Source organism: Colossoma macropomum, unplaced genomic scaffold (genome assembly GCF_904425465.1).
Source record: "Colossoma macropomum unplaced genomic scaffold, Colossoma_macropomum, whole genome shotgun sequence".
In the NCBI taxonomy this organism is placed as follows: Eukaryota; Metazoa; Chordata; class Actinopteri; order Characiformes; family Serrasalmidae; genus Colossoma; species Colossoma macropomum.
The window spans coordinates 2558358-2581766 of NW_023494809.1; the positions used below are offsets into that span (position 1 = coordinate 2558358).

The 23409-nt window shown below is 41.2% G+C and overlaps 1 protein-coding gene across 1 annotated transcript in view; it reads left to right on the plus strand.

Moving 5' to 3' along the window:
- The window catches only part of itga8 (integrin, alpha 8), a 154880-nt gene that overhangs the window by 70630 nt on the left and 60841 nt on the right, over positions 1-23409 (plus strand). The window contains exons 15-20 of the mRNA XM_036558569.1: positions 6883-6928; positions 10372-10479; positions 18598-18653; positions 20062-20216; positions 22740-22877; positions 23028-23095. Coding sequence (XP_036414462.1) covers positions 6883-6928; positions 10372-10479; positions 18598-18653; positions 20062-20216; positions 22740-22877; positions 23028-23095 — 571 coding nt within the window. The remainder of the gene's footprint in view (positions 1-6882; positions 6929-10371; positions 10480-18597; positions 18654-20061; positions 20217-22739; positions 22878-23027; positions 23096-23409) is intronic.

Consider the following 23409-nt stretch of genomic DNA (forward strand, 5'->3'; position numbering starts at 1 on the left):
TTGCAGTCCTGTTTTTGATATAACGGGGGAAATAGGAAGTGGCCAGTCTCCTCATAAACCCAGCTCTGGAAACGCGCATGCGGAAAACAGCACAGTTTTTCTGGTTGTCGTAGTGACCGTGCATGCTTAAAATCCCTACAGTTAAATTGCTGCTGTCGGAACAAAACGTCGCATCTCCATTTTTGTCATTTTGTAGTTTTTTGCAGAATTTGAAAATGCCAGCTGACCTTTACAGTATGTCGAAACTTCATGCTGAATGGACCAAAAGAAATGCTCCAAAAATGCCTGGAAAAAAATCGTCATTCCAATAACTTCCATTCAAAGTTAGGAATGTTTTTTGCTTCTTTTGTAACGTTTTGGAGATACGAGGTTTTATTCCGATGGCAGCGAAATGCAGCTGTTTTCAGGCTCTTCTATGCTTTTCTATGCAGTTTCACTACCAGGGCTTTTTTGAGCTGTGCACTAGGATTAGGACTACCTCCAACTAAACCCCCCACCTGTCCATCTGTTTCTCTGCATACTTTGTTAGCCCATTTTTATCCTGTTCTTCAGTGGTCAGGACCCCCACAGGACCACCACAGAGCAGGTACTATTTGGGTGGTGGATCATTCTCAGCACTGCAGTAACACTGATGTGGTAGTGGTGTGATAATGTGTGTTGCACTAGTGCGAGTGGATCAGACACAACAGCGCTGCTGGAGTCTTGCAGCAAATGGTCGGGGTGTTTAAGCCTAAAACAGTCCTCAGTGGTTTTTTCAGGAAAGGCAGTGGGTCTAGATCACCAATATCTTCCTAAATTTTTTCTGAAATATGTTCTTGAGGAAGGTCTTTTCGCATTGAGCATGTAGATTCTGTTCTTACCTAAGAACAAATCTCAAACTAGAAGAAGTTGGCTTGAAAAAGCCAGCTAATTACATTAAAAAGGTTAAAATGGTGGAAGACTGTTGATAGTGTGTGCTTAGATGTTGCTAGGCTGTTGCTACAGTTTCAAGGTGGATGGTAATGTGTTGCTGTAGGTGCTGCCTTAAACTGCTACCTTCAATGCAATTCCACCTAAAATTCGCTGCCACCTAAATTCAGTGCTACCCTAAATGCAGGTCCACCTTAAATTCGGTGCTACCTTAAATTCAGTGGCACCTTAAATTCATTATTTGTGCTGATATTGCTGTGCATGAGGTTGTAAGTGTGTGAGTGTCTGTGTGAGAGATTTTTCTAGCCAACTTAATAAGAAATCATTGGTGAATGCCAGAATCAGAAAACTGCGAAAGTGGGTTTTAAGAAGAAGTTTCTTCTTGAGAATTGTTCATGATTGAGGCTAAATGGTTATACGTAAAATCATGTCAACTCGAAGGAGTGTTTGAATGGATAAATGCATTCTTTGCATGTTTAAAGGCTTTGTGTATGACAGAAAGCCTGTCGTATTTGGTCCCTGTATGAAAGTCACAGAATTAAGAGTATCTATGTGCATGTTTTTCCTGCTGCTTCTGAAATCAGAGGTGAGCTTTTGATCCAAAAAAACCAAAGCGTCCCCTCACATGGGTCAGACCTCCGCTTTGGATCGGGCGTGTTGCCAGGACGGCCCAGCGTTAAATTCCTTCTGGGGACCGGTCTCAGAGCGCTTATTAGGGTTTCTGGAGCCGCTCTAGAACATTCCTGCCTTTAAGCCTCTGATTCTGGCCGACTGCTAGCGGCCCTCCAGGACCAATCTGTACTCACCCGCCTGTTAACTCTTTCTACATTTCATAACCAAAGTAAGCAACAACATTCCTCCCGTCAAATTTATCACTCCGAATTAAAACTTATTCGCCGAAGTCCCGCGGGGAGTTTGAGCACGCAAAAGCCTCGTGCGAAGGTCGGAGTTTTACATCGGTAGTCAGGTTTTACAGATGGTGGTCCTGCTGTTTTTAACTCTTTCTACAGGACTGAGAAACAGCACAAAGTGTAATTAATTGCAGATGCAAATTATGATTGATCATCTCTCATTCTGATATGGCTGTAATGTGGTCTGAGTGGTTACTGTGGGTCGTCATAAGTCAATATATAATCATGTTTAATGTTGGTTCAGTTGGGTAAATAGTCATTTTATAAAATGTCAGAGATTGAGTGTCTGCAGAGATGACTGACGGTTATGGCTAAAACAGCTGCCAGTAGGAGAAAAGAGGAGAGCGTCCAATAAGGTGGGGAGGGAATGCAGTGTGTGTGTTTGAAAGTACATGTTTTCAGGCCTGTATTGTTGCGCCACTTGTTTGTGCTATTTAAAGACGTTATGCAGTTTATTTATGGCAAGCCGTTTAGCTTTAAATCATTTTTTTTCTTAATATCAGGAATTCAATTTACACGTGAAAATGTATTTTCCACTAGTGAATATGTAATTCTTACTGGTCAAAATTGTATTTTTACTAGTGATAATTCTTGAGTTTCTCCATTCATTTTAATGGGGGAAACATTTTACTAGTAAGTGAAAATTACATTTTCACATGTAGAAATGTAATTCTCAATATCAAAAATAAAATTTTATTAGTAAAAATACAAACTACGCATTTGATTTTTACTTTTTACTAAAAATTGTACTTTTACCTTTAAAAAAATACAATTCTATTAGTTCTAAAATTCGATTTTTGCTAGTAAGATTTAAATTCTTCATATCAAAAATTTCAATTTCACCAGTGAAAAATTCATCAAGAATTTGATTCTCACTAGTAAAAATTCAATTCTTCATATCAAGAATGAAATTAAATTAAATTTCAAGAATTTAATTAAAAGTCCTACTGGCCCAGTAAGGTTGGTCAAATATATGTTTCTATAACAAAATATATGGAAAATATATTACTTTGCAATCCAATACAAAGCCTTGTCATACAATAGTATTCAGTGCAGTAAAATGCAATGCAGCACAATAGAATGCAATCCAATACAGAAAGATGCAGTGCAATATAATAACATGCAGTACAACACAATGTGTGGCGATGCAGTGCATTATGTTGACATGCATTGTAATACAGAGCTGCACCTATGACTGCCGAATCAACTGTTACTCAATTAATTGACTAATTGAACCATTATGCCTTCTAAACTGTCCCCTCACATTGCCCTGTTACAGCGATGCTGTCTTTGTGAAAAAGGATTTCTTCTTTTATGTCGCATTGAAACATCAAAAGTTACGTCGCCACCTACACAGTGCACTTCACTGTATTCACTGTATATATTCACCATACAATACAACACGATGTGCTACGTATGTGGTGACCCCTCTTGTTCTTTCAAGCATGCAGTTTTTCTGACATTCTGTTAAGCCAGACACACACTGTGCGATTTTCGCCGGTTTTAAGCCCAATTTGGACGAAGCCGACTGAATTTCATCATCGGGACGAATTTCAGCTTCATCAGCTGTCCTTTGCCGTGCAGTGAGAGAGGGGAAACGATGCTCAATTAACTACCCAAACGAGCTCTGATTGAGCAGTCGGACGATCGGATGGATTTCTGACGTGAGAAAGTCGTGGTCGCTCGTCTCACGGGGTGAGCAGCCACACGAACCGATTTCTCAAAGTCACACCCAAAACCACACACAGTCACAGCCACGGCTCCTGCACAGAGGCAGAAAAGTCCATATCTGCAGCACCAGCGTCTGCGTAAGCCGACTTCACTCCGTTTGACTGAGTTGAACTGCGAGGTATAAATAAATAGTGTTTTTTGTCTGTGTAGAGCTGTCTGTCTGTAGACGGCCTGCTCTTCAGCTTCAGTGCACAGTGTGGCACCAGTTAGCAAATCTGCTGTAGCAGTTTATCAATGGCTGAATCTGGCTTCTACACCAAAACAGTGCACTGTTTGTCCAGTATGGAACTGTGCACACATGGCTGAACCTCAGAAGGCTATTTATCAGACATGTGATGCACTTTATGGGTGCAGGAGCCACTATTTTAAGATGTGGTGCACTATGTAGGGAGCAGGGAGCCGTCTGAGAGTCAGCCAGTGTCTCGGAGGGACTCGGAGGGACTCGGAGGCGCAGCGTGTTGTTCTGAATGAATCAGCTTTATTGTAGACTGAGCGTCTGTAGGGGCTGCGTTTCACGTGCAGTGTGAGCACCCATGTCGCGTCATGTCAGTCGGACCGAGTGTTTTCATACAGTGAGTATATAAATCGCAGGCTTTGGCCGAACACGATGGACGATTGAAACGTACAGTGTGAGTCACCGAAGAACAAGATTTCTAAAATCTCACAGTGTACGTTTGGCTTTAGACACACTCATCTGTTGTGTTTTGGTCAAAAAATCTTGCGCAGGACTCTCCTGGGAGACTGCTTGATTGTGTTTGGTTCTGTTTGGTTCTGATCTGAGTCGGTGGGTCTGGGAGATATTTATAGCTTGTTGGTCTCACTGTTCGTGCTGGTCTAAGGTCAGTAAAACGTGAGACGTCTGTGGGGTAGAGACTGCTGGAGTCCCTCAAATCACTCCCAGCTGCGGCATGCTTTGAAGCTGACACACTGTCCCCTCTCTCTCTTACACACACACACACACACACACACACTTCCCCAAGCACATACTTATGATTCCACTATTGGGGAACCATTGTGCGTCCCTCTTACATTTACAAATATATATCGCTGTTGTCAGAAAAAAACCTTGTATCCCCAAAATGGTAACTTTCCAGGAAAAGGAAAAAACCTGCTTTACTTTTAATGTAAGTCAATGGAACCAGAATTTGTTCCAAGTCATTTTGAGCCGTTTCTGTTGGTCCATTCTTCATGAAATTTACACACGATGTAGAGGGAAACTGGTATTTTCAAATTATGCCAAAAACTGAAAACATCAAAAATGGAGATACAAGGTTTCTTCTGACAGCAGTGATGTGTGATCTAAAGGTAGAGGCATTTTTCATTGAGAGAAAGAGTCTTTTACAACAACCTGTGTGCAATTTTCAGATAAATAACTTTAAGCATTAATAAAACCTATTGCAATTAGAAACTGGTGTTTTTGGCCATCCCGGCCCACAGCTACACTTAAAACTACACTTAAAATGTGTGCATTAAAATGCTTAAAATAATCTGATTAGTCTGGCATTAATGTGTGAATCCATCTAATATGTCATGCTTAAAAATATCATTTTCATCCCTTACAGGTTGTCATGAGTCAATTTCATGAGTCATCCCTTATAAGTTATGAACAATGTACGTTTTAGTTTACTCAGCCTTGTTACCTGCACACATTTAACCCTATGAAATATCTACAATAGTCACATTTTCCAGATTTCCTAAAGATCATGAGAAGAGGAAAAGTAAACATTCTCATTCTTTTTCTTTATTTTTAATGATATTGTGAAATGTGACTGACAAGCTCCCTTTTAAAGCACAACATGTAGCCCAAATTACAGATTGAAAGTAAAGTATCATTAAAAGATATACATTTAAACACATAAAAGGGAATTCTGATGTTTTTAAAACATTTTGCATTATTAAATGATGTGAAATACTCCATTCTGAATCAGAATTGCTCACAGAGGTGGTGATGGGAACCAGACGTCTGAAGTGTTTAACGCCACTAAACGCTACATCACAGACAGCTATGAGATGAAGTGGTTACAAGTCTGCTGACTAATGCCTGAGACATTGATTTACAATGTCCTTAATGTCCTAATGCCATTAGCATTTGTGCTAGTTAACTATTTTAATGTATGTGCTAATTCTATGCATAAAAAAAATCACTCATTTAAGCCTTCAGGGTTTTTCATCCACCTTTTTACACAAATTTGAAAATTTACATAAAAAATTCTGGAAATTCAAAAAAAAAGCCTGAATATCACAAAGGTTTTTACTCTTTACAGATAAAGTGGAAAAGGTGGGTTTTCAATAAAGGAGCAATGCAAAAAAATGATAGGAAAAGTTTTTTTGAATAAGTGTTAATGTAGCGTGTTTGGCACTACTCTTAGAACTCTGTGGCTACGTTCACATTACCATTTTTTGCCCTAATGTGACTCAGATCTGATGTTTTCAGGGCTGTGTGGAAGTAAATCTGATCTTTTCAAATCCGACCTGAGCCACTTTCATATGTGGTGCTAGATCAGATACGTATCCGATTCGTGGCCATGTGGTCACATTTAATGTGACGCTCAAACGGAATTCATGTGCTTTTTCTTTCCACTGCGCCATCATTCAGCGTTACCATGGCAGCAGCGCCGAACAGAAGTTAAAGCCTGTAAATGGAGGAAAAGCAACACATCTCACCTTTTTCTCCTTCGTCTCGCTCTAATAATGAAGCTGAGAGCTGATCAGAGTTAATGATCTTCTCAGCGAAGCTCGTTCTGCTCGTTAGTTTGTGCTGATGATGAACGTGATTCATTCACGTGACGTTACTGAGTAGGATGAGCTCATGAGGGTCATTTCAGGACGCCGGTTCGTCACATTAATGACAGATTTGAATCACTTACCTAAACGAGTGTGGACCATCGGGTCAGAGAGATCGGATTTGAGGAAAAAATCGGATTTGAGCAATGAGGCTTGTAATGTGAACGTAGCCTTTGTTTCGGTGGTGTTTGGTGGGCAACAACCAAGTGGGAGCAAATTCAACCCTCCTTAATTGATACGATTCAGTATTACAAAAAGACAGTGGCGAGGGGTCTGCACAGGGGTCACAGTGAGTTTTGGCCGGATGTCGAATGTTTAAATGAATGTTTGGTGATTGGACAGATGTTGGGCATCTGGGGTGGGCAAGTAGATTGCAGGCTGGGCTCTGGCCCCTCTGGCAACCCCTTTAAAACTGTGCATGAAAAAGCAATGAATAAGCCTTTAATAGCACCCCAGTCACGGCATCACCTTTGCATCTAGTCTGTACTGCTATCTCTCTATATCATTTCTCAGTCTCTCTCTCTTTCTTTCTCTCTCTCTTTTGTAGATTTGATTGTTGGTGCCTTTGGAGCAGGCAAAGTGGTGGTGTACAGGTAAGATACACACGCACACACACACACACACTCACACACACACACACACAAACCACAGCATTCCTATCTGACCAAAGTTAAACAAAGCATGTAGCGTAGTCGGATGCCATCAGGTTCATACACACATTCCTTCCCTCTCTCTCTCAATCGCACATACACACCATTATTACACAAACACCTCCACATGTTCCTCTCATCAGTGTGAGCAGCTTAGCAGGCTTGAACTGTTTTCCAGTAGAAAGGGTCTCAGATGGACATGGACTTGTTTTTCAGTGATCAGACTATCAGACTACCATGACTACTAGAGCTAGGCCTTCAGTTCAGGTCTTCAATGAGAAAAAACACCTCGACGATAATGCTAATTTCTGTTTTTACTCTGATTCTAATGGTGTGTTAGCACTAAGCTAACACTAATGCACTTAGCATTTTAGAGCTAGAGATGTGAGGTTTGATGAGGACATGAACTTATATTTACCTTGTATGTAGCAGCTTCATAGTGACTCATAGGCTACGTTCACACAGCAGGTACACGTGGCCCAAATCTGATTTTCTCACCAAATCCGATTTCTTTGTTTGGCTGTTCATAATGTCTTTTAAATGTGATCTACATGCGACATCAGTCTGAACAGATCAGCTCCTAAACTGACCCACACACGCAAAAGAACAGTGCTTCACATTGCCTCATGTGGCTCAACCAGAGGTAAACAATCACGACTGCCAACGAACGCCAGTCACTCCCAGAGGTTCAGCTTCGTCTTCACCAGCATCACCGGAGCCATCATGAAGCTTCACTGACTGACAGCTGGGCTCATCACCCAGAATGTGTTCGAGCTCGCCATAAAAAGGGCGCGGTCACAGATTTTTCAAACTTTGCTTTCAGACTTTGAACTGTTCTTTGACGCTGCAGCCTCGTTCTCCTGCGGCCGCGTTCGGCATTTCTTTCAAAATCTCTTCAAACACGGAGCGGTTGCGATGAGTGCCTTCTTTTATGAGTCTCAGCAGCACAAAATTATGAAGAATGTGGAGATAGATTGACTCAAAAGTCGCATGAATTCCAATCTGGCTTATTGCCGCATATCGGATATGTATCAGATTTCAGTACTACATATGAAAGAGTCTCAAATCAGAATTGAAAATGTCAGATTCAGTGTGTTTATCTGTTCACACTGACACACAGACACATCTGATTCACATATGAAGAAAAAGATCGGATTTGGGCCACTTTTACCTGCTGTGTGAACAAAGCTGATGTTTCGAGGACTTCCAGAAGGCCTAGAATGCTGTTTTTTCTCAAGGAATTGGTCCCACCTGTTGTAATTAAAAACATAATTGGTTTGATTCATCTGACACTAATTTTGTTAGTAGTTAGTAGTTCAGCTTCTGAAGGCCTAGCCAGTGGGAGAGCTCACTTGGATGTATCTGTCTAGATGCCACTGAGAATATAGTCCTGTTTGGACAATTTTCCATTTGGCCATTTCAAGATTTTAACCCTTTTGTTTCCAACCAAAGCTTTCTGATTAAATTAGAGTACTATTATAAATCAAGTAACAAGCCTAGTGAAAGTGTTCCATAAAAATGAGTTAAAAACCACAGACTATTTTAAGTTGTCTGAAATGATTAGGTCTGTCTGTACGTGATTAATGGCGTAGCGTTACTGCGCAAGGTGCTGCATGGTTGCGTATGTGACAGTCGGTTTTTCCATCCTTAACCGAAATGCGTTTTGCCATTTGAAAGGCTGTAACTGGGATTAATCTTTGACCCCTGAGGCTTCAGGACATGCTGTTTCTCTCAGATACTGTTTCTTTCTGAAACGTTTCAAATCAGCCCCTCGCTTCCTTCCACAAAGCCACCAAGTCTCAAACACACACATTCAACATTAAACATGTCCTGAAATACACACTCACATACTCACTCTCTCGCTCTCTCTCTCTCTCTCATACACACACGCCTGATGTGTCACAGTGTCGGTGTTAAAACGATTAGCAGGCATGGGCGCCAGCGTGTTTGTGTAAGCTAACGTTACCAGTGCTAAGCCGGCAGTTGAGTGCTAGCCTCCTCCGCAGAGAGAGAGAGAGAGAGAGAGAGAGAGAGAGAGAGAGAGAGAGCTTAGCCAGACATTAGCCACAGCAACGCTCTCACCACTTAACCTTTTCTAGCCATTACTGCATTACCTAAGGCCTTGTTTGCTTAACACAATGAAAATCTCTTCAAATCCATATGTATCATTCATTTACTCAGTGAAACAGAAATTCCGGTAGAATCTCTGTCTCTTTACACTGTAGTTCAGTTCACATAACACCCCATCACCCTGTAACACACTGTTTATGGATCAGTCTACTGAATTGGTTCAAAGACTTGGACTGTAGACTAAACTTCTTTTGCTTTGAGTGACCCTGTACCTTAATTAAGTTCACTTCATCAAAATAAATGAGTGTACGTTCCATTGGGTCACCAGCGAAAGATAATATTATCTCTGAAAGCTTACCAAATTTTCAATAATGATGTTTCGGTAATGAGAATTTTAGCTCATTTTGAGCAGAACTCATGACTAGCAAACACAGCTTTGAACAGTTCACACATAAAATCATAATATTTTTCATTAAAACACTAAAAAGTTTAGTAATTTTAGAAAATATGTTTCGGTAATGACAATTCTTAATGTTCCACACTGATTTTCAAACTTTGGAACACATTTATATCAAAACAATGGGATCTTACTTCTCACCATGTGGCCATGAGGGACAGGGATGCAGTCTCACTTCCTGCTCTAAAGTGAAGAGGTGTGGCAAAAATAAGGCATGACATGAAAACATGGGACTGCATTTTTTACTGGATTATTTCTACTATTTTATTATTATATTTTTATTAAAAAATTAAACTCATGATAAAACGAAACACTTTAAAATAAATCAAAAAGATCTAATATTAAATCAATATATTGTGCTTTGTTACTACAATACACGAGTGCCTTAACGTGGGCTTGTTGCCAAGGATATGTGGCGGTAGCAAGGATCTCCATGTTACTCTGACAACTAAATATGTTAACTCATCATCCATTGAGGAAGGAAAAAAAACTTTAGAAGACAACGAGTCACCATCTACTGCTGCACTGGTTAACTCTAGTGTTAGCATTAACTCATTAGCACATCTGAAGGGGAAGCCGCAGTTCCTCAAGTGCAGTGACCAAAAGATTTCCCTTTGCTTTATTAAAATAATAAGATGGTTTTTAAATATATGCACATGAGTTGAGACGTTTTTGTTTGTGCTGTTGGATATTTTATTCTGCTTTCACCAGCACACAAGTTTACCATATTTAAATATTAATACATTATAATATATATATGATGATAGAATGGTAACATTTTATTGCACAAAAAGCCCATATTGTTTTTTTTTTCTCTCCTCTCTGCTGTTAACATACTATCTGTAAATGTGGTCACTAGGGCGAGGCCGGTGGTGACTGTGGACGCTCAACTGCTCCTGACTCCCCAAATCCTCAACCCGGAGGACAAGTCCTGCCACATGCCCAACTCTGACATTATAGTTCCCTGGTAGGTGTCTTTAGTATTTATGTGAATGGACAGCTAATCTGCTGTAGACTGAATGGACAGTGACATGTTACTGTGTTCATGTGACAAATTTGAAATAGACTGAAACTTTAACAATGTTTACAAAGTACCAGAGATGTTCACAAGTCACTTTTTGCAATTTAGAGTCACGTCTCGAGTCTCTGAGATGTCCAAGTCCAAGTCTTGGGTCTTTAGTCGTGACCTTTAAAGCCCAAGTCTGCTCATTTCTTCTAACTATTACGTATAGTTTTCTGCTGTTTTCTTCAGTCAAAACACTCTTAAAAATACTTTTTATTGTAAGTGTTAACACTTTACTGTAGGGTGCTCTTCATAATGCTACATAAGGTTGTCATGAGAACTCACACAACCCTACATAACTGTTTATAAATGCTTATTACAATACGCAACATTGGCTATAAAGGTTAAATTGTCCGTTTTTTATCAAAGTCAGCGAAGGTAGACTTTATGACAGATGACACCTATTGGAATAAGCTTTTATAAACTATTATGTAGGGTTATGTCAGTTGTCATGACAACCTTAAGTATTATATAGATGGTTTGCAGCCTTATGAACAGCACCCTACAGTTAAGTGTTGCCTTGTAAGTTGATGTAAAGAGATTTTATTCCAAGTGATTTTCGAGCATTTTTATTGGTTTTATTGCTCATAAAATGTTCACAAATTTTCAGTGGTCCATTCTAAATTTGTTAAGGGTGTCTTTTAGGAAGGTGCATTACACTAATGCTAAAATCTGATTGGCTGAGCTACATTCAAAGCCGTTACACCTATGACTGCCTCACAACAACTGAACTCTGTATCACTGCGCCACAGCACGAAAAACGCTTGCGCTGTAAATGGAATAATCTTTGACTCTCATGCTGCTCACATGGACCACCGAGTGTACTGATGAAGTAAGAACCTGTTTTTTTGTTTGAACTGAGGGGCTGACAACTTATGTTCTTAACTAGAACTAGGCTGGTCAGCTAGCTAACAGGCTAAAAGATAGACGAGAGCCTAAACAACTCCATCATTAATATCACAGGCTTGAATTAAAGCACTTACAGTATAATTAACTGTGAACTATAAAAGTCTAAGCAATGTCACTTGAATAGAATTACATGCTTTAAATGTCCCAGTTTCAGTCAGAAGTCACGCCAAACCCAGGCTGAATCCCAAACGGCTCCGTCCTCCCTAAATAGTGTTCTACCTATGAAGGTTTAGAAATTCTAGCCTCTACAGACAAATAGTGCATCATTTATCGAGTGTGGATGAGTCTGAGTCCCAAATGACTATTTCGTAGCTATATTATTAACTGTTTGGCTGCAGGATCCAGTATTTAAACTCCTATGTAGTGCACTATGTAGGGAGCAGAGAGCTGTTTGAGATTCAGCTCCAGGGTGAGAAGATGGCGCCACTGGATTGGTGCTGAATGAGACTCGGTTGTCATTTGGTGACGAAGAAGAACTTATAAAGTACAAGTTTTTGTATTAAACAGTGCTGTTATCAGATGTTCATTATTATACGGCAAAAAGTTTAAAAGTTCATGAAATGACCAGGACATACAGCGATGGGTGACTGAACGTTCTGCTCATTCAGTGGTCCATGGCTGCTTGGCAACAATACCATACTCTAAAGGAACTACATTCTTGATGGGGTACTTGTTTATATTGATTATTATTAATTATAACTTAAATTATGTTCAGAAAAATTGTATATTTTATCATATTTTATGTCGGCCGCTGTTTTATAAAAGCAATAAGCCACTTGAGGCTGTGCGGTACTGCGATTTTACCACAGGGAAGGGAGTTGAACACCCTTCACATGATAAAATCACAGTAACGCATGGCCTCTTGTGGCTTACTGCTTCAATATTATTTATAAGGAATGCACTTATCCGTCAGATCGAAGGTTTTCTAGCCAAAAATACTTTAAATGCTCGTTACTCAAGGCTGTGTTGAAAGGCAAAGGCTCACCCGAAAAGTTTTATTTACCTCATGCCATTTCTCAGGCTGAATGGCACGAAAGTTTAGAGTCTGAGTCGAGTTGTGAGTCTATTAAGGGCAAGTCTGAGTTGCAAGTCGGTCGACGTGTGATTCAAGTGCGACTCCAGTCCCCTTTTTTTGCATAGTACTTTCAAACAAGCCAGGAAAATGTGATTTGCCATGATTCGGGCCCTTAATGTAAGCCTGTCTGTTTTCATTTGCTTGAGTGAAATGGGGTCCACTCGCAGTGGGGAGGGTTTAGTGGGTTGTGTACTTCAACAGTAACACAGCAGTTCTGATTCAGCTGCTAAAATGACTGTTGGTTTATGGAAGTCGAACACTCGCATTCTCTTTACATTCTGCCAAGCCACACACACACACACACACACACACACACACACACACACACACACACAGCCCTGTGTTTTTGCCCCTGTGTATGGACAGATTCTTGGTCCCACAGGCACTTTTGAGGGGGGCCTTACTGTAAACATACCTAATGTGTTTGACTGCTTGGGATGTGTGTGTGTGTGTGTGTGTGTGTGTGTGTGTGTGTGTGTGTGTGTGTGTGTGTGTGTGTGTGTGTTAGGTTTGGCTTCTGAAACAAAGCGGTCGAGGTTTTGGGAAGACAGACAAAAAGCACTAAAGTGCGGAATTCTGTAATAACAAGAGAGTAGCCTATTAAAATACATCTGCAACCTCTACTGGGATGAGGGAGAGAGAGATAGATAGAGAGAGAGAGAAGGATAGAGAGAAAGAGAGAGAGAGAGGATAGAGAGAGAGAGAGAGAGAGGGTAGAGAGAGAGAGGATAGAGAGAGAGAGAGAGAGAGGATAGAGAGAGAGAGGGAGAGATAGAGGATAGAGGAGAGAGAGGAGAGAGAGAGAGAGGGAGAGATAGAGGATAGAGAGAGAGAGAGAGAGAGAGAGGATAGAGAGAGAGAGAGGGAGAGATAGAGGATAGAGAGAGAGAGAGAGAGATAGAGGATAGAGAGAGAGAGAGATCCTGTTTTCCAGTCTTCTCTTTTGTGTTAATGGTTTTGTGTGTGTGTGTGTGTGTGTGTGTGTGTGTGTGTGTGTGTCTGTGGGTGTGTTTGTGTGACTGTGGACGTGTCTGGGTGTGTTTGTGCCTGTCTCTGTTGGTGTGTTTGTCTTGTTTAATCTCCACTGTCCCCTCTTATTACCTCTGTTTGATAGTGTTCATGCAAACTCATCAGACAAAATATTGCAGCGATGGTGGTGAATAATCCACAGACCCAGTTGAACGTGTGGTTGTTTATTAGGAGGAATAACGTTAGTGCAGCTCACACACCGGCTAAAGATTTCCGAATTTAAGATATGATGCTTTAGTCACCATGACTACTTCAGTTAGGACAGTAGTCATTATAAAACAACAGTTTTTTAGAAAAAAATCCCGAGCACTGCAGGCTTGCTCCCTTGTTCCCTTTTATCACCTTTGTATGTTATTATTTATAAAAAAAAAAAAACACATCAAATAAAATATTACAGTGATGGTGGTTAATAATGAGGAAAGTTGACAGCTTTGGGAAATTTAAACTTGGCAAGCACCAACGGCACGGCGTGCCACTGCACTATTCCTAACTGCCAGTTTATCCCAGTTTAGTTTAGACCTCTTTTACATTAGTAACTGTAGCTGTCAAGCTAATTAACTTACATTTTTAATGTTATTTTGATTAAATCTCTGTGTTTCAGCTTTATGTGTGCATATCGCTGGCTGCTTGGTAACAAACATAGTATCTGATTGCCAACTTCGAGTGAATAGTTTAGAATTTCCTAATTTAAGATTCTGTAAGATAAGATACAAATTCCTAAATAAAGATTTACTGAAGATTTGCTGAAGTTAAGGTTAAAGCAGTTTCTGTAAAATGGCTCCAGAAGCACTTTTTACTTGAACCTGTTAAACTACATCAGGGGTCGCAACCCAAATGTTAAGAAGAGCCATTTTGTCCTTTCAGCAAAAATCAAACCACCTTGGGAGCCACAACATTTTATGTCCATTTTACCATCTTGCCTGTAAATATGTCTCAGTATGTGCTGATGTACTAGTATAAGATAAAAATAAGCTTTAGCTCAGTTATAGCTGCTTTTCTCACATCTCCGGCAGGAAACTTTTCCACAAAAGTAGAACAGTTTCATGTAAAATGTCTCCTAATATTCGACTTTTTATGAGGCTGAAGTCGCTTCTCATTCACCAGCTTCTTGTTCAAATTTTCCCGTTCCACCTTAAATGGTGCCAGAGGTGCCAGAATGTATCTGCTGCACCACTTAAGGTGGAACGGGAAAATTCAAAGGAGAGACTTCAGCTTGGTGACTTTTTAGTGTTTGGCAGTTTCTTGTTGCAGATTAAACGTATCAGGAAACCAGCTGGAGTGATTATGAATGCAAATAAGTCAATTCATCCCCAAATTATCGATGCATCGTCTTAAATCTTTCTCTTTGCCTTTTCGTTAGCTACTAGCTAGGTGAGACTGTTGTCTGCATTGCTGTGGTGACCAGAAGTCTGCGCACCAACTTTCAGGGTTGAAGTGTGAATCAGCAGTTCTACATTAACTCCAGTGTTTAAGACCATTTATTGTTAAAACTGTCAGCAGAGCTTAATTTTACTGCAAAGCAGGATTATTTTATTTTTACCTAAAAACTACATAATAAGTCCATGCTGCATTTTATCCTGCTGTGGTTTGTACCTGCTGCCTCTGCTATTCTGTCTGAACTGCTGTATTTGGGAATGATGGACATTAATAATGCACAAATACAGACCGAATGCCACTAATAGTCTGAGTACTGTGCAGTAATTGTTGCTGGCAGATGGGCTGCAAGCGAGGAAGAGTTGTTCTGGGGTCAGAGCAAAGGTCACGGGTCATCCCCTGGGCACTTGTGTGTGTGTGTATGTCCATATATGTGCGTGTTGTCTTTGGTAATTAGGCTTGTCATGAGAGAACGTTACTAACGAGGCTGACAGAGCAGCATCATTAAGTTATTCGGTAGGGCCACTTCCTGCCTTAAAAACGCACATGTGTTGTACACACACACACTTATGGTGCACAGAGCACATGTGTTTGGTCATAGCTGTGCACTAAATGTGTGAGACCACTGGAGGGGTCACGGCAGGGTCGCCGTGGTTATAGCAGAACACACTGGGCTGGATTTGGTCTTGCACTTTCCTCAACAGGGTCATTCTCAGCACTGCAGTGACACTGACGTGGTGGTGGTGTGTTAGTGTGTGTTGCGCTGGTCTGAGTGGATCAGACACAGCAGTGCTGCTGGAGTTTTTAAACATCTCAGTGTCACTGCTGGACTGAGAATAGTCCACCAACCAAAAATATCCAGCCAACAGCTTTAGGTTTACTCAGGTTTAATGAGTTGAAACTGCTATATTGTGAAGAGGTCGTAGCCTTGGTCTCCATGGCAATCAGGACAAGGCCTTGTGGGTATTCCATATTTATGTATGAAGCACAACCTCAGGTGTTTATGGGTAACTCAACCCTAGACACACTCAATAAAGCTGATGTTTGTGTACGTGTATGGGCCATTCGGGTATTACCGATTACATGCATTCAGAACTGTGTGGTCATTTGGGCATTTTAAAAATGAGGTTTCACACAACTTTCACACTCCGGAAACACACGCTGAGGTGCAGCTGCTGAGGTGGGAGAGAATTTGAAGGAAACGAAGTTTTAATTATGTTACTGTGGTTTTCTGAGGGTGTGGGGGTGGGTGAGCGTGTTGTTTGTGACAGGTCCCGTCACTTAGGTATGTGTTTCCAACAAAGTGGCCAGTAAGCGGAGGTACAAAGTGGGTCTTTCTAATAAAGTGGACAGTGAGTGGAGGGAAATGAAGGGTGTTTCTAATAAAGTGGCCAGTGAATGGAAGTACAAGGTAGATGTTTCTAATAAAGTGGACAGTGAGTGGAAGTACAATGCGGGTGTTTCTAATAAAGTGGACAGTGAGTGGAGGTGCAAGGTGGGCATTTCTAATAAAGTGGCCAGTGAGTGGAAGTATAAGGTGGATGTTTCTAATAAAGTGGCCAGTGAGTGAAAGTACAAGGTAAGCATTTCTAATAAATTGGCCAGTGAGTGGAAGTACCAGGTGGGCATTTCTAATAGAGTGGTCAGTGAGTGGAGGTACAAAGTGGGTGTCCACATAGATCCCAGCTTTACATGAGACTTTTATAAAAATTGATCCAACAAAAATTAACTTTGTTTTGCCAATGATTGGCTATCGTACCAGTGGTTTGAAATACCTTTGGACTGACCACTGCAAGTTTCACACAACTTTCACACTTCGGAAACACACACGCTGAGGTGCAGCTGCTGAGGTGTGAGAGAATTCGAAGAGAACCGAGTTCTAATTATGTTAATGTGTTTTTCTGAGGGTGTGAGCGTGTTGTTCGTGACAGGTCCGTCACTTGGAAATGAAATGCTGCTATATTAAACGACTTTAATTTCTCATAGTGAAGTCAATTTTACATTCCACTAAGTTAATTACGCAGCTCATGTAGATTTCATGGAGGCTTCCTGTGGTGTACCGATATTGGCAGTGATAAGTACTTGTGTGTGTATAAGAGAGGCAATGTGACGTAATATCACAGAGGTACAGGTTGCAGAACGTTCTTACACACTGTAAAAACAAACTGCTCTTTCAAAATGTTCTTAGAAATTGTTGTTGATACGCTGCCCAGAAACTGTACGACACAACCAGAAATGAAAAACTCAGATTTCACATGTAAAGTTACGCTCACTGGTCACTTGGTTAAAAGATTTAGCCTTTTGATGTTTCTGTTGATGCACGATTTGAGCGTGTCAGTTGCTCTAATGGGTCAACCAGAAAAGATGAGGACTACTTGAAAACAAAAGCAAAATATATTTCCTGGCCTAAGATTCTAATATAAAAGTAAATGCTTTGTTTTATAATCAAGTATAGATTCAATATCAATTAAATGGAACAGGGCAAGAGAAAGGATGGGTGTTTCTAATAAAGTGGCCAGTGAGTGGAAGTACAAGGTAGGTGTTTCTAATAAAGTGGCCAGTGAGTGGAAGTACAAGGTGGGTGTTTCTAATAAAGTGGCAAGTGAGTGGAAGTACAAGGTAGGTGTTTCTAATAAAGTGGCCAATCAATGGAGGTACAATGTGGGTGTTTCTAATAAAGTGGCCAGTCAGTGGAGGTAAAAGGAGGGTGTTTTTTAATAAAGTGTCCAGTCTTTGGAACAGCAAAGCTGGTGCAAAAAAAAAAAAGTGAATGATAAGGGTTTTTGACCACACAGTTCCCAGCATTACATGAGATTTTTATAAAAATGTGTCCTGGCTATCCATGGCTATCGAACCAGTGGTTTGAAATAGCTTTTAACTGACCACTGCAGTCCTTCAGGGTGTGCATTCAAAGTGAGTTCTGAGAGCACTGCCTTCTAAATTCCAGAAAGGGTCCTGACTTCAGTCAGTATGGACATGTCCACAGCACAGGAAGTGCAAATTTCATGCCATTGTGTGGGCAGCTCAAATTACAGGCCTTCATTAGGAGACAATTGGAGAGGGAGAGAGAAGAGAGTGTGGAGTGGGCGGCTGATTTGAGGTCAGACTGAGTCGAGTTATATAATTAATACTAGCAGTCCACCCTGTCCATTGAGTTGATTGAAGCTTCAGTCTGAAACTGAAAAACTGCTAACATTGTTCATCCAAATGTCGAAGTTGAGAACAGCGGTCAAAGCAGAAATGCGACTGTATCAGTGATTGGGTCATCTCTGAAGCATGAGTGTGGCCAGCTTGCAAATTCCTATGTAAATGCACTCGTAATTCTTTGTAACTTTGCAACAATGCTTTATAAGCATATTTATAAACTCTAATAAAGCTTCATAAGGATCTAATAATGAGCTATAATGAATTCTTTGGTGACTTATAAACATGTAGTAACTCAAGTGTCCCTATTCATTATAATGCCTTTTTAAATAGATGGCCTGCAGCTATTTGTGAAGCACCTACAATGCTTATGAGCAATTATAAAAACTTTATAAACATGTAAAATGTCTCTCTCTCTCTCTCTCTCTCTCTCTCTCTCTCGCTCTCTCTCTCCCTCTCTCTCCCTCTCTCTCCCTCTCCCTCTCCTTCAGTCTGAGAGTAGATGTGTGTGCCAAAGTCTCTGGCATTGGGATCCCAGACAGAGTTGGTAAGTATATTAGCTCTGTTTGTCTTTATAAACTTGGTAATTCAGTTTAGTCTGTTGAACACAGATGGACTGAAATTGCAGTGAAACCTGACCCTTTAATTGGTCTTTAAATAGTGGGTTAATTGTAATGAAGTGTATTTGGCCTCTTCACTGCTGAACACAGCAGAGCAGTTAAAGTGTGTGCACTGCCTCTCTGTTTCACTGCTTCACTGCTTCACTGTTTCTCTGCTTCACTTCTTCACTGCTTCACTGTTTCTCTGCTTCTCTGCTTCACTGTTTCACTGCTTTACTGTTTCTCTGCTTCACTGTTTCACTGCTTCACTGTTTCTCTGCTTCGCTGTTTCACTGCTTTACTGTTTCTCTGCTTCACTGTTTCGCTGCTTCACTGTTTCTCTGCTTCACTGTTTCACTGCTTCACTGTTTCTCTGCTTCACTGTTTCTCTGTTTCACTGCTTCATTGCTTTACTGTTTCTCTGTTTCACTGCTTCACTGTTTCACTGCTTCATTGTTTCTCTGCTTCACTGTTTCACTGCTTCACTGTCTCTCTGCTTCACTGTCTCTCTGCTTCACTGTTTCACTGCTTCACTGTTTCTCTGTTTCACTGCTTCACTGTTTCTCTGCTTCACTGTTTCTCTGTTTCTCTGCTTCACTGTTTCTCTGCTTCACTGCTTCACTGTTTCTCTGTTTCACTGCTTCACTGTTTCTCTGCTTCACTGATTCACTGTTTCTCTGCTTCACTGTTTCTCTGCTTCACTGCTTTACTGTTTCTCTGCTTCTCTGTTTCTCTGCTTCACTGTTTCTCTGCTTCACTGCTTTACTGTTTCTCTGTTTCACTGCTTCACTGTTTCTCTGCTTCACTGCTTTACTGTTTCTCTGTTTCACTGCTTTACTGTTTCTCTGCTTCACTGCTTTACTGTTTCTCTGCTTCTCTGTTTCTCTGCTTCACTGTTTCTCTGCTTCACTGCTTTACTGTTTCTCTGCTTCACTGCTTTACTGTTTCTCTGCTTCACTGCTTTACTGTTTCTCTGCTTCTCTGTTTCTCTGCTTCACTGTTTCTCTGCTTCACTGCTTTACTGTTTCTCTGTTTCTCTGCTTCACTGTTTCTCTGCTTCACTGCTTTACTGTTTCTCTGCTTCTCTGTTTCACTGCTTCACTGTTTCTCTGCTTCACTGCTTTACTGTTTCTCTGTTTCACTGCTTCACTGTTTCTCTGCTTCAATGCTTCACTGCTTCACTGCTTCACTGCTTCAGTGTTTCATTGCTTTGGAGTTGCTCCAAAGTGTTTTGATCCAGAAATGGGACACCATAGAAGAGCTGTAGAAACATGATAATATACCTTCTACCTGCTCCTTTTGTTCTTTCTCTTTCTTTCTTTCTTTCTTTATTAACCCTACTCTTCTGTCTCTCAGCTGTGAGTATGGAGCTGCAGTTGGATTGGCTGAAGCAGCGGGGGGCTGTGAAGCGGGTTCTGTTCCTCGACTCCCACCAGCACCACCGAACCCTGCAACTGCTCCTAGGCCAACAGGACCGCCGCCGCTGCCTCAACCACACCATCTATCTGAGGGTCAGCTATAGCCCGCACTACACGGCTGTTCCCAGCACCCAGCACTGCACCACTTCAGGGGAAGAGCTCAGACTAAATTTCATTTAAACCGTTTTCCTCTTTCCTCAAATGTAATCAGTCAGGGAATAATTTCAGTTTTCCTCTGAACTATTAAAGCCCAGAAAACACGTAACTACCATCACACAATTCCAGCTGAATCTGTTAAATGGTTTTGTGGTGTCATAAATATAACCACAGAAGCCTAAACAGAGTACTCTGATGGCCGTTGTGCGGAGGTCGTAGACACAAAGCCAGATTTTCAAACAAAGCTTTTTATTCTATCACTTCTACGACCAAAACCATGAGAAAGTGTTCTGTGGGCCAAACCGAGCAGCTTGTGTTCTTGATGGGAAAATTGAAGCTCTATGACTGCAGACTGTCCTGCTCAGTCTTTTCTGAGAGGGACACGTTAATGACTTAAAGTGGGGGACCAGGGGGTTGTGCGTCCTCATGTAACTATAGGAACTTTGGGAACATAGTCATTCAGCCAAACCAGAGTGGAATAGCAGGATAAGATCACTGCAGTGCTGAGACACACATCCAGAGTGTCAAGGGTGAGTGTGTGTGTGTGTGTGTGTGTGTGTGTGTGCGTGTGTGTGTGTGCGTGTATGTGTGTGTGTGTGTGTGTGTGTGTGTGTGTGCGTGTGTTTGTGTGTGTGTGTGTGTGTTTGTGTGTGTGTGTGTGTGTAGGGGAGGTGGATGATTAAGCTCAGACCTCAGCCTAGAAATCTCAATCCAGTCCCTCTCTCTCTCTCTGTTTCTCTCTGTCTTTTTCTCTGCCTCTTTCTCAATCTTTTTTTATCTGTCTTTCTCTCTATTTCTCTGTCTGCCTCTCTATCCTTCCCTTTCTCTCTCTCTCTCTCTCTCTCTCTTTCTCTCTTCTTTTTCTCTCTCTCTGCCTCTTTCTCAATCTTTTTTTTATCTCTGTCTTTCTCTCAGTTGTCTCTACATCACTATCTATCTATTTCTCTCTCTGTATCTCTGTCTCTCTCTCACTCTGTCTTCCTTTCTGTATGTCTTTGTCTGTCTTTCTTTTTTGTCTCTCACTCTCTGCCTCTCTCTTACGCTCTCTGTCTTTCTCTCTTTGTCTGTCTCTCTCTCTCTCTCTCTCTGTCTCTTTTTGTCTTTCAGTCTCACTTTATCACTCTGTCCTCATTCTCTGTCTCTCTCTTCCTCCCTCTCTCTGTCTCTCTGTCTCTCTGTCTCTCTCTCTCTCTCTGAGTGAACTTAATTAAGCTCTGTGTATTTATTGTCTTTGGCTCCACAGCAGGGAGGTGTTTATGAACCCATTTTGTTGACTCTTCTTTCTCCTGCCAAGAACTCAGAGTGATATCAGAGGCAGGAGTGAGGAAGGGCAGATGAGAGGCAGAAAAGAAAAGGAAAAAAGGAGAAGATGGTGTGAGATTGAGGAAAACTAAAAAGGTCCCAAGATAACACACTATGAATGAATGGATCTCAGCACTGCAGTGACACTGACTTGGTAGTGGTGTGTTAGTGTGTTACGCTGGTATGAATGGGTCAAGAAATATTACCCTGCGTTCACACCAGCAGCGGCTTCTCGCCTCTTGTCGCCCAAAACGCTGGTTGCTCAGATTTGTAGGTAAAAATAAAATAATCCTCCTTTACAGTAAAATAAAGCTCTGCTGATCGTTCAACACAGTTTAACAATAAATGGTCTTAAACGCTGGAGTTAATGTAGAACTGCTAATTCACCCTTTAACCCTGAAGGTTGTCATGCAGACTACTGGTCACCATAGCAACGCAGACAATCTTGCATAGCTAGTAGCTAACGAAAAGGCAAAGAGAAAGATTTAAGATGAACATCGATAATTTGGAGACGAATGGACTTTATTTGCGTTTATAATCTCTCCAGCTGGTCTCCTGATACGTTTAATCTGCAGCGAGAAACTGTCAAACACTAAAAAGTCGCGAGGCTGAAGTCAGTTTCTCATTTGCCAGCTCCTTTTTCAGATTTTCCGTCTCATGTTCCACCTTAAATGGGTGCAACAGTTGACTATGTTCTGGTGCCTCAGGCACCGTTTAAGGTGGAACAGGAAAATTCGAATGAGAAGCCGCGAATGAGTAGCTGACTTCAGCCTCATAAGAAGTCAAACACTGAGAGACATTTTACAAGAAACTTTTACTTTTGTGGAAAAGTGTCCTGCCAGAGATGTGAGAAAAGTGGCTACAGCTGAGCTAAAGCTTAAAGCAGAGCAGAGTAAGTCTGTATTTTTAGCCTATACTAGTACATTATCACATACTGGGACTTATTTACAGCCAAGATGGTAAAACGTCACTTCAATAAAATAGACATGAAATGTTGTGGCTCGCAAGGTGGTTTGATTTTTTGTTGAAACTTGACAAAATGTTCTTAACATTTGAGTTGCCGACCCCTGGCCCAGAACTTAAGGGACCCCAAAATCCTTACCGAGAATCATTTCGTTTCCTTTTCTTTCTTTCTCTTTATCTTTACTTTGCCTGTAGGACGAAGCGGAGTTTAGAGATAAGCTGAGTCCTATCAGTGTGGCTCTGAACTACAGCCTGGATCAGACGGCCCCACTTCCCGGCCTGCAGCTACAGCCCATACTGGACCACTACAGCATGACTTTCCATCAAGAACAGGTGTGTGTGAGCGATTGCGTTCTAACAGAAGTGGTCACTAAATGCTGAGCAAAATACAGACGAACCACGTCCATATGGAAACGGAGACAGAAACAAGAACAACAGAATAAAGACTTTATTATTTGTTCTTTATCGTCTTCTCGCCCTCAGGCAAACATCCTGTTGGACTGCGGAGACGACAACATGTGCATCCCAGATCTAAAGCTCTCTGCTAAAATGTGAGTCCACTGTTGTATATGTATGTGTGTCCCTGGAAGCGAGTGCCGCTGTGTTTGTTTGATTTGCACGAAGCATCCCGCCGTGCTTGCATGTGCGTTGGTACTTGTTTACATCCTAATTGTATATATTAAATTGTATGGACAAGGCCTTGTTTTAGCTGGACGTACACAGAAAGTATACTGTAGAGGTTTTGGCCATCCAAGATTCAAGAACATCCCGGCTGTTGCAGTGTTTATGTCTGACCCGTTTGGGGCCTGCTAAAGCTTTTAGCGTTCCACACAATCAAAATATTTAAACGTTCAGTCAAAAGCAG